The sequence below is a fragment of the Trichosurus vulpecula genome, chromosome 8 (genome assembly GCF_011100635.1).
Source record: "Trichosurus vulpecula isolate mTriVul1 chromosome 8, mTriVul1.pri, whole genome shotgun sequence".
Classification (NCBI taxonomy): domain Eukaryota; kingdom Metazoa; phylum Chordata; class Mammalia; order Diprotodontia; family Phalangeridae; genus Trichosurus; species Trichosurus vulpecula.
Window position 1 is genome coordinate 110,594,305 of NC_050580.1, and position 12,129 is coordinate 110,606,433.

At 40.6% G+C, this 12,129-nt stretch overlaps 1 protein-coding gene across 4 annotated transcripts in view; it reads left to right on the forward strand.

Moving 5' to 3' along the window:
* Positions 1 to 12,129, forward strand: part of STN1 (STN1 subunit of CST complex) — a 67,220-nt gene that overhangs the window by 7,780 nt on the left and 47,311 nt on the right. For all 4 annotated transcript variants that reach the window (XR_005008975.1, XM_036735751.1, XM_036735753.1 and 1 more), the window contains exon 4: positions 3,675 to 3,743. Coding sequence is in view for 3 of the 4 variants with exons in the window: in XM_036735751.1 (XP_036591646.1) it covers positions 3,675 to 3,743 (69 nt within the window). In the remaining variant the exon portion in view is untranslated. The remainder of the gene's footprint in view (positions 1 to 3,674; positions 3,744 to 12,129) is intronic.

Genomic DNA, 12,129 nt, shown 5'->3' on the forward strand with positions numbered 1-12,129 from the left:
AGTGGGCATCTATTAGGGGAGGTTGGGGAAGTTAGTGTGTAGTGATAGAGATGCAAAAGGAAACAAATGAAGAGTGTTATTAAAACATCTATAATCCATTGTCTACACTTCCTTTTCTCTTTCCTTCTTAATTCTGAGGTCTGGCTTCTGGCCTCATCATTCAATTAAAACTACTTTTTCCAAAGATACCAGTGGTCTCTAAATTGCTAAATCTAATGACCTTCTGTTGGTTCTCATCCTTCTTGACCTTTTCTACAGCTCACCTTCTCCCTGAAATTCACTTCTCACTAGACTTTCGTGACACTTCTGTCTCCTGGTTCTCCTTCTTCCTATCTGAACACTCCTCCTCCAACTCCTTTGCTAGGTCTTCATTCAGGTTATACTACCAACCATGGGTGTCCCCAAGGCTCTGTCCTGTGCCCTATTTTCTTTTCCCTTTATACTGTTTTGCTTGGTAATCTCACCAGCAGTCATAAATTCAATATATTTTCTATATTGATGATAGGGCAAGTAGTTGACTCATCTTCCTGAATTCGGATCTGGTCTCAGACACTGGGCAAATCCCTTAATGGTGTTCGCCTCAGTTTCCACATCTGTAAAATGATATGGAGAAGAACATGGCAGACCCTTCCAGTATCTCTGCCAAAAAAACATTCCAAATGGGGTCACAGAGGCAGACACCACCAAAAACGACTGAACCACAAACAATACCGATCATTCCCAGATCTCCTTTTCTAGCCCCATAATCTCTGTTCTCATGTCCCCAGCTACCTATTAGCCATCTTGAACTAGATGTCCTTAGTAACAACAGTAACAATAGTTAGCATTTGCATAGTGCTTTTAGGTGTGCAGAGTACTTTTTACATATTATCTCATTTTATTCTCAAAACAAACCTGAAAAGTAGAGACTATTGGCATCTCAGTTTTACACATGGGGAAACTGAAGCTGGCAGAAATGGAGTGGCTTGCCCAGGATCACACAGCTAGTAAACATCTGAGATCAGCTTTGAACCCAGGTCTTCCTGTCTCTGTCTCCAGCACTCTATCCACTACACCACCAAGCTGATTACTCAGCAGGTCCAAAACTGAACTCCTAACTCCCAAAACTTCCCCCCAAAATCCTACCCATTTTCTAACTTTCCTGTTGCTTTTGAGGGCACCATCATCCTCCCAGTCACCCAGGCTCACAAAGAGGATGACCTTCTCCTCTAGCCTTTACTCTTTCACCCCCAATATTCAATCAGTTGCCAAGTCGTGTTGATTCGACCTTTTGATTCTATCTCTTCTATATGCTCCCTTCTCTCCTCTGACACTGCCACCGCCTCATGTCTAGACTATTGCAGTGGCCTGCTAGTTGGGCTCCCTGCCTTAAGGCTCTTCCCAATCCAGTCCATCTTCCACTCAGCTGTCAGATTGATCTTCATGAAGCACAAATCTGACCGCGTCACCCTCCTGTTCAATAAACTTCAGAGGCTCCCTGTCCCATCTCCTCTATCTGGCATTCAGACCTCTTCATAACCTGCCCGCCTCCTCCCTTTTGAGCCATCGTATACCCTGTGCTGCCCTCCCTCCCTGTCCTCTGCATTACCAGTGACATTAGCCTTCTTATTGCTCCTCCCATCTCCTGACTTGGTGTTTTCATTGCTCTCCATCAGGCCTAGTATTCTTTCAGGGCTCATTTCTGTCTCCTGGCCTCCCTGGCCTCCTTCCCCAGCTGAAATCACACCTACAAGAAGCCTTTCTTCATCCCCACCAAGGCTAGTGGTACCTTCCCTCTGCTGAGTATCTGCAGTCTATCTGTTTCTACATAGTTGCTTGCATGTTCTTCTCTCACTAGCCCTTTGAGAGCAGGCCTTTTTTTTTTCTTTTGGCCTGGAAAAAAAATCAGATGGCGTTGGACCTGCCGTGTTAGCCTGGGCACGCCACTTAACCTCCGTTTGCTTCAGTTTCCATAACTGTAAAATGGGGATAATAATATCTATCTACTGGGGTTATCATGAGGGTTAAATGAGATGATATTTGTAAAGTATTTAGCACACTGCCTGGCACAAAATAGACTTTTAATAAATGATTGTTTTCTTCCTTCTTTCCTTCCACACTGAAGTCCCTCGCACTGATGACATCATAGGTAGATGCTCCCTTTTGTTATTCTTTGTATATTGAAATATTTTGTTCTTTGATGATGCTTAAATTCAAAGTTGAAAAGATTTTAGAAGCAATTAAAGAAAAACAAAATTCATGTACCAGATGTTCATGGGTTCATAAACGGTCTTCTTTTTGTTCTTTGTATATTGAAATATTTGTTTTTTGATTATTCTTAAGGTTGTATTAAGAAAGAAAAAAAACAAAAGGCAACCAGACCAATAGACCGAGTGTTATCTTCTATTCTCTTTTGACCCTTCCCAGAATAGTACCTTGCAAGCTGTGTAGCCTAGGGGAGTGGCAGGGATGATGGATGCTTGAACCTCCTTTATTGGACAAGAATTGCTAGGATTAAAATAACTTTAGGGCAGATTCTGCCCAGGAGAAGGCCCTGGGCTAGTGCCAAGGTATGCTTTCCTTTAGTTACTCCCCTCTGATATGTCAGGCACTTCAGATGACCTCTGTCTTTTCCAAAAAGTCCTTCCCTACTCCCCTCATGTCAGCTCTTCTCTTCTGCTGAACCCACAGGGTCCTATAACAAAACAATATTTTCATGACCAGTACTATTATAATTTTTAAAATGGAAGTATGTGTGTCCATGTGCACGTTTGTGTGTGCATATATGTGTAAAATGCAAAATAATGTGTTTGTTATATATGTATTTACCGATGGAAACAAAACTTTGTTTTTCTGTAGTCTTTCCTCTGAAGAGCTAAAAGTACTTTCATTCTCACAATTCTCTGTATTAAGTAAAGTAAGTGGAAGGTATCTGAGAAATTGCTACGGAGGCATAAGGGCTTCAGTTGATTTCTCAAGGCCCCTTTCCATGATGATAAGAAGAACATAGCACAAAACCGTAGACACCAGGCTGACGTCTTTTTGGTGTAGGGTATAAATAATTATCCCAATATATTTTGTTTTAGCTTGTTCATCTGTCTATGAGCACTTGAGACTAAAATGGACAGTTACTTTCTAAAGACACTATTTTGGGGAGGCAAGAATATTGAATGTCTGAGATTGGCGGGGTGTGGGGCAGCTAGGTGGCGCAGTGAGGACAGCACTGGCCCTGGAGTCATGAGGGCCTGAATTCAAATCTGGCCTCACTCACTTGACACACTTACTAGCAGTGTGACCTTGGGCAAGTCCCTTAACCCCAATTGCCTTGCCTTCCCCCCTCTAAAAAAAAAAAGCTCGGTGGGGTGCAGGAAATGTACAATTTGTACGGCAGCTGATTTTCTAGAATGCAAAAAATTAGCAGAGTTCAAAGAGGAATGTTTACAATGTGTGTAGCCTTTGACATGTGTAGACAAGTGGTTTTTATTAGGGGTCTGGTGAGGAATATGTGGAGATACTAGGGTTTGAATATGTGTTTTACACTAGATTAAGGTATTTGTCTCTTGGGAAAGAAGTAACATAAATAATTTGTGCTTTTTCACTGCCACTGACAAAAGCACAAAAGTGTTCTGATAACATGCTTGCCATGCAAGAAAAACCACCATCTCTGATCTGCTGTATTTATGTTTCTCTTGTAGTGGATGACAGTACGGGTGTTATAAACTGTATCTGCTGGAAAAACTCACATCATACTAAGTCATCTTCAGGTAAGATGACATTAATTTGCCACTTTTATTCACCTTTGATTTAACCAATACATTTTATTTGTATAAACAGATCAAAAAATATTCAAGTCTATGTTTTCAGATGAGTCCGTTAGGTTTTGTCGGTTGTCAGTGACACACTTAAAGCTTCTGCTGCTGCTCTGGAAACTGATAATGTAGTGTAGTATAACTGATCAGGTTTGTTCACTGACGTTCTCATGATTCTTCTTTCCATCCATTTGGGGCTGATTTCCATCAACACTAATGGGAATGCCAGCAGAGTGCTGTGAAAATCCAGAAGTTCTGGGTCTTTGTTATTAATAGCAGTTACTGAGTGGGACAGAACTATTCCACTTCAGCATGAGATCATGTTGCTTGGCCAGAGGTTTTGAAATATCACTCATCTACATGGTAGCAATACCCAAACTCTACAAAGTCATGAGTTGGCATGACACCAACATCTCTGATCTGTTATGTGCTTTGTATAAAATGCCAGGCATTCTGTGATCTGTGAGTATGTAGAATATTAGCTTTTGGGGAGCATCTAAAAGTAATGTTTAGAAAATAACTTTTTTTTTTTTTTAAATAGATTTTTATTGGTATATTTTGTTTTTACATTGCCTAGATTTCCTCTTATCCCAGAGAGCCATCTCTTGCAACGAATAAACAAAAAATTTTTTCTTTGCCTATTCTAATTCCTTCAATTTCTTTTTCTTCTCTTACTGCACAGCTAACATTCCTAGAACCAAATTGAATAATAGGGGTGGTAATGTACATCCTTGTTTCACCCCTGATCCTATTGGGAATGCATCTAGCTTATCCCCATTACAAATAATGCTTGTTGATGGTTTTAGGTAGATGCTATTTATAATTTTAAGGAAGGTTCCATTTAGTCCTATGCTTTCTAGTGTTTTTAATAGGAATGGGTGTTGTATTTTGTCAAAGGCTTTTTCTGCGTCTATTGAGATGATCATATGGTTTCTGCTACTTTTGTTGTTGATATAATCAATTATGCTAATAGTTTTCCTAATATTGAACCAACCTTGCATTCCTAGAATAAATCCTACCTGGTCATAGTGTGTTATTCTCGTGATAAGTTGCTGCAATCTTTTTGCTAATATTTTATTTAAAATTTTTGCATCAATATTCATTAGGGAAATTGGTCTATAATTTTCTTTCTCTGTTTTGACTCTTCCTGGTTTGGGTTTTAGTACCATATTTGTGTCATAAAAAGAATTTGGTAGGACTCCTCCTTCACCTATTTTCCCAAATAGTCTATAAAGTATAGGAATTAACTGCTCTTTAAATGTTTGATAAAATTCACATGTAAAACCATCAGGCCCCGGAGATTTTTTCCTAGGGAGTTCATTGATGGCTTGCTCAATTTCTTTTTCTGGGGCAGCTAGGTGGCGCAGTGAGTAGAGCACCAGCCCTGGAGTCAGGAGGACCTGAGTTCAAATCCAGCCTCAGACGCTTGCCACACTAACTGTGTGACCTTGGGCAAGTCACTTAACCCCAATTGCCCTGCCTTCCCCCTTCCAAAGAAAAAAAAGGAAAAAAAATCAAAAAATTTCTTTTTCTGAGATGGGGTTATTTAGGTAATTTATTTCCTCTTCTGTTAACCTGGGTAATTTATATTTTTGTAGATATTCATCCATATCCCTAAGGTTGTCAAATTTATGGGCATACAATTGGGCAAAATAATTCTTAGTTATTGTTTTAATTTTCTCTTCATTGGAGGCGAATTCACCCTTTTCATTTTTGATACTGGAAATTTGATTTTCTTCTTTCTTTTTTTAATCAAATTGACCAAAGGTTTATTAATTTTATTGGTTTTTTCATAAAGCTAGTTCTTGGTTTTATTTATTAATTCAGTAGTTTTCTTGGTTTCAATTTTATTAATCTCTCCTTTGATTTTCAGTATTTCTAATTTGTTATTTAATCGGGGATTTTCAATTGGTTCTTTTTCTAGCTTTTTTAGTTGCAGGCCCAATTCATTGATCTCTTTTTTCTCTATTTTATTCATGTAAGCATTTAGTGATATAAAACTTCCCCTATGACCTGCTTTTGCTGCATCCCATAAGTTTTGTTATGTTGTCTCATTATTGTCATTCTCTTGAATGAAGTTATTAATTGTTTCTCTCATTTGTTCTTTGCCCACTCATTCTTTAGAATTAGATTATTTAGTTTCCAGTTAATTTTTAGCTTATTTTTCCATGGTTCTTTATTACAAATAATTTTTATTGCATCATGATCTGAAAAGGATGCTTTGACTACTTCTGCCTTTCTGCACTGGATTGTGAGGTTTTTATGCCCTAGTACTTGGTCAGTTTTTGAGTATGTGCCATGTACCACTGAGAAAAAAGAAAATCCTTTTTATCCCCATTCAGTTTTCTCCAGAGGTCTATCATAAGTGCCTTTTCTAAAATTCTATTCACCTCCTTAACTTCTTTCTTGTTTATTTTGAAGTTAAATTTATCAAGTTCAGCGAGGGGGAGGTTGAGGTCTCCCATTATTATAGTTTTGCTGTCTATTTCTTCCTGTAACTCCCTTAACCTCTCCTCTAAGAATTTGCATGCCATACTACTTGGTGCATATATGTTAAATAATATTATTGCTTCGTTGTTTATTGTGCCTTTTAGCAGGATGTAGTGTCCTTCCTTATCTCTTTTAATTAGATCTATCTTTGCTTTTGCTTTGTCTGAGATTAGGATTGCTACCCCTGCTTTTTTTACTTTAGCTGAAGCACAGTGCGTTCTGCTCCATCCTTTCACCTTTACCCTGTGTGTATCCCCCTGTTTCAAATGTGTTTCTTGTAAACAGCATATTGTAGGATTATGGTTTTTAATCCATTCTGCTATCCACCTCTTTTATGGGAGAGTTCATCTCATTCACATTCACAGTTATGATTACTATCTGTGTCTTTTTCTCCATCCTATTTCTCCCTTTCCCCTTCCACTCCTTAACAGAGTTTTGCTTTTGACTGCCTGCCTTCCTCAGTTTACCCTCCCTTTTGATTCCCCTCCCTTACCTTACCATTTTCCCCTTGCTACTCCTTCCCTCCCTTCTGACCACCCCTTTCCCCTCCTACTGCCTGTAGGACAAGTTAGATTTCTGTACTTATCAGGGTATGTTATTCCCTTCTTGAACCAAATCCGATGAGAGTAAAGCTCAGATAATGGTCTTCTCCCTGCCTTCTTTCCCTCTACTACAGTATGTTTTTGTGCCTGTTCAGGTGATGTAATTTACCCTTTTCTACTACCTCCTTACCTCTCCCCCCAGAAACATCCCTTTATATCACTTAATTATATTTTTTATCATTATATCAGTTATTTTATACTGATACCCACAGTCTACGCATATCCCTTTCAATTGTCATGATAAGTATACTATTCTCAAGGTTGACATGTATATATAACATATATAAAGCAAAATAACCCTATATAAGGATGTAACTAATTAGCCTTATTGATTAACTAGGAGTTTTTTCCCCCCATTTACCTTTTTGTGTCTTTCGTGAGTTTTGTATTTGGAGATCAGATTTTCCATTGAGCTCTGGCCTTTTCATCAGGAAGGTCTGGAATTCCCTTATTTCATTGAATGTCCATCTCCTTGCCTGGAAAATTATGCTCAATTTTGCTGGGTAGTTGATCCTTGGTTGCAGTCCAAGCTCCTTTGCCTTTCGGAATATCATATTCCAATTTCTCCTGTCATTTAATGGAGAAGCTGAAAGATCCTGTGTGATCCTGACTGTAGTTCCATGATATTTGAGTTGTTTCTTTCTAGCTGCTTGCAGTATTTTCTCCTTGACCTGGTAGTTCTGGAATTTGGCTATAATATTTCTTGGAGTTTTCAATTTGGGATCTTTTTCAGGGGGTGATCGATGGATTCTTTCGATGACAATTTTACCCTCTGGTTCTAGGACCTCCTGGCAATTTTCCTTAAGGATTTCATGGAAGATACTGTCCAGGCTCTTTTTTTTTTCATCATAGCTTTCAGGTAGACCAATAATTCTTAGATTGTCTCTCCTGGATCTATTTACCAGTTCAGTTGTTTTTCCAATCAGATACTTCACGTTTTCTTCTACTTTTTCATTCTTTAGATTTTGTTTGACTAATTCTTGATGTCTCATTGAGTCATTAGCTTCTACTTGCCCAATTCTAATTTTTAATGTTTTATTTTCTTCCTTTATCTTCTCCATCTCCTTTTCCATTTGGTTGATTTTACTTTTCAGTGAGACATTTTCTCCATTTATATTCTGATTTTCCTTAACCATTTCCCCTATTTTACATTTAAAGATTTGTTTTCCTCATGGAATTTTTTTTCTACTTTTTCCATTTTTTCTTTTACCTCCCTAATTTGGTTTTTAAAGTCCTCCTTGAGTTCTTCCAGGAATGCTTTTTGGTCTGGAAACCAGTTCACTTTCCTTTTTGAGGTTTCAGATGTGGGTGTAGTGTTATATTAGGAAGGCAGAATTTATGATTTCAAAGAGAATCTCATATGTGCCTAAAAGGTCCGGAACCGCAGGATATAAGGAATTCTCTAGGCAGAAGGCAGGAGAACTAAAGCATGTATTTACACTCCACAGTAACAAGCCCACAAACCAGCGTCCCCATTTTGATATTTTCATCAAAAGCTTCCAGGCCCAATAAGTCCACCTCACAAGGGTAACCAGGAGGCCATAGAGAAGCGAGATGGTATAAGGCAAAATCGTATACATGCTTCCCCTCTACGGTAAGAAGATTACCCACTGGCCTCCAGTCAGCTCTGCTACCGGCAGCTCAGCTTCGGCTGTAGGCATCTCTGGCTCCAACCGGAAAAGAAAGAGAGGATCTTCAAGCTGTCCTCTCCCCTCTTATAGAGTTTTTGACATCATCAAGCGCCGCCTGAACGACCAGGGCCGATTGGTTCTTGACTTGGCCCCTCCCCCTAGCGTAGACCAGGTTAACACACCTCCCCTCAGCCAGCCCCATGACTCATCACACAGGAAGTTCTCTGATTCCTGGCATGGTCGCTGGGCTTCCTGCCCTGGAAGAGCAAGCCCCAGTGTCCAGGGAAGCTCAATGAGGTAAGCTGAGTCATTCAAAGAAAACAAAGTCCATTCTGGTTACAAGTGTCCATGCTATCCTCTTCTGAATTGGTATTTTGATCTTCCCTGTCTCCATAATACGAATCAATCGTCTTTGGCTTCTTAGCATATTTTTTCATGGTGTTTTTTTTTTTCCTCCTGACTTCTAAAGTGGATCTCTGTTTCTGAGGCTCAGGGGCTCTGTCTCAAGTTTCTTGTGTTGGAATCTCTGGGTCTGCTCACTGACTTTATGTTCTATGGCCTCTGGTTTCATGAGGTGTGGGACATGGGTGGTCTGGCTGCCTGGGGGGGGAGGGGCGGGTCTCTGCTTCCCAGGACTGTTCTACAGAATGGGTGGTCTCAGCTTTTGTCCATGCTGATGTCTGCCACTTCCCCTGGCTGTGCTGCGTCTGGGGTCCTGGCATTGATGTCCCACCCCACTGGGGCTCAGTCACTCTCGTTGTTCTGCTGAGGTGAGGGCTGCTGGGACACCTCTCTTCCTGCACTAGTCTCCTTCTGCCGCCACAAGAAGGGCCCTCTCCCCCATTTCTCTTGCTACTGAAGTCCGCTTCTGGTTCCTCTATTTCTCCTGAGGAATTATTGTCTAGGTTAATTCAAGGGAGGGATAAAAACTGTTTTACCTGCCCATCGTGGCTCCTGGAGGTTCAAGAAGGCAACTTTCAAACCTTTAGACTGTGGGTTGGAGGCCTCCAGGGTAGGTGTTCCTGTGGGTGCAGGCTCTGCACTCCGACAGACTCCTGTACTGGGCTGAGAGGCCTAGGGCTTGATCGCAGCTGTAGCTGGTGCTTCCGCCCTGGTCCTGTTCCTGCTCTGGCATCTCCCAGACCCGCACACTGGCTGGATTCCTCTGCTGTTCCAGGTTGGTTGGGTCTGGTGCCCTTGCGTGTGCCCGGAGCTCCTACCCCTCTCAGTCTACTAGTGGCTTCTAACTCTCACAAATCTGCTCAGATTCTCTTTTTTAGACGTATCTGACAGAATTTGTGAAAGAGCTCCATTAGTTCCTTCCTTTCACAGTGCCATCTTGGCTCTACCCCTCAACAAAAAATTTTTAAAGAAAAAGAAAAGATTGATGTTTGACAATTAAGAGATCATTGGTAACTTTGGAGAGAGCAGTTTTGGTTGAATGATGAGGTCAGAAGACAGACTGTAGAGCATTAAGAGAGTGAGAGGAAAGGAAGTTGAGCTATTGATTGTAGACATATGTCCCCAAAGAGTTGAGCTATGAAAGGGAGGAGATATATAGGACAATAGCTAGCAGTTGTGGATGGATCAAATGAGAGTTTTTTGAGAATGGAGGAGACATGGTCATTTTTCTCAATAGTAGAGAATTTGCTGATTTACTGGGGGATACAGGTTGGAATGGGATCACTCATGCGTGTAGAGAGATTTGCCTTGACAGAAAAAGTGCCATTTCTTCATATAAGACCTGGGTGAAGGAGAAGATAGTAGTGGAAAGTATCCTAGTGATGTGAGATGAAAAGGAGGAGCTCTCTGCAAATGGTCTCAGTTTTTTCAGTGAAATATGAGGCAAGGTTCTCATCTAAGAGAGTGGGGGAGAGGGAGCCTTGAAAGATTTGAAGAGGAACGGAAAGCTTTGGGAAGAGCCACTGTGAGTAGGATAGTGAAACAATTAGGAAGGTGTAAAAAGGTTTGCCTCAATACAATGAGGGTCCAGTTGAGATTATGTAACAGATTTATCGTGAACTCGATCAGCTTGGTCCCATGATTTTCTCTAGCTTTGTTCAGAAACACATGAGTGAAAGCAACAGATGATGGGAGTAATCCAAGACTGAGGCTTGGCAGGACCAAGGCAACAGTAGGATAAGACTTGAGAGAAAAGGGAAATGAAGAGTCGGACTGGTTCACCAAAGAACTCAGATGGCGAAGGGAGGAGAGTGTAACCAGTGCAAAGGCAATGACCTATGAAGAACCAAGTGGTTGAGGGAGTGAAGTCCCACTGAGGATGAAGAACAGTGTTAGGGAAGGCAAGGCAGAGAAAGGTAGGGTGACAACAGATTATGATCAGATAAAGGAATTTCAGAGTTCATGAACGTGGGTGTGGTGTGACCGTTGCTGTGTGTAGCTGAGACAAGGTAAAGTAGTAGGTCATGGGAGTAAGTTGAGAAATGAAGGGGCATTTTTGAGGGAGTATCGATATGTGTTAGAAGTCCCCTAGTGTGAGAACAGGATTTGGGGAGGAGAGAAAGATGGTGAGCCAGGCACTGAACTTGTTTAAGAATGATAGCAAAAGGTCAGTTAGGTGGCTGCCATCAAAAACTTAATTGAGTGATAAAGATGGATTGAATGACCCCCAAAGGAAGAGAGGTTACTGAGAGATGGTGGTAGATAGAAAACCGGGAAGTAACCATGAAGAGCTAAGAGTATTCCCTAAGAGTGATGAGATAAAGTTTGAAGATGGACTGCAAAGATTAAGAAGTGAGTGAGAGGAAAGGAAGTGGTGCCATTGATTATAGATAACCATCTCCAGCAATTTAGTCTTGAAAGGTAGGAGATACATAGGCCAGTAGCCAGCAGGAATGGGTGGATCAAGTCAGTGAGTTAACTACCTTGATATCGTTTGGATCCCAGTGAAGTACACAGATTGTCATCAATTAATCCTCATTCTTACTTCATGATAAGTTGACTGTCCCTCCTTTTCTAGTCATGTAGTTAGCTCTCTGATGAAATTATTTACATCTTTTTTTATTTCTCACTTCGATGCACTCACTACTCTAGGATTTCTCCAACTTTTCCAGTATGTCTCAGGAAGCTCGTTATTGGGAAAACCTCATTATTGAACAGCCTTGGTACTTTTATCCCATCACTACCCTCCGCCCCTCTGTCTGAAGGGTGAAGCCATGAACTTTAAAACTTCCATGTAAGGAGAGAGTTCAACTTAGACATCTTTTCATTTCTCACCTGGCTGTGCTGATGTGGGACTTCTCTAACTTTTTTCACTATGACCCCATGTCAGGTACCTTTTGCTCCAGTGTTTCAGCTTTTAATATACTGTCTTCCCCTATTAGAATGTAAGCCCCTTGAAGGCAAGGCCTTTCTTTTTTCATATTTATATCTCTAACACTTAGCACAGTGCCTGTACCATAGTAGGTGCTTAATGAATGTTTATTGATTTTTGACCTCACTGAAAAATTATTTGATGGTACATGTTGCCGCCTATTCACTGTCTCCATGTACCTTTCCAGTGTCCTTTGTGTAACTACCCCACTTTAACTATTTGAAGATATAATATTACTGGAAAAATATTGAGGTCAAGAAGATGAGCCTTCATTTCGGGAAGAA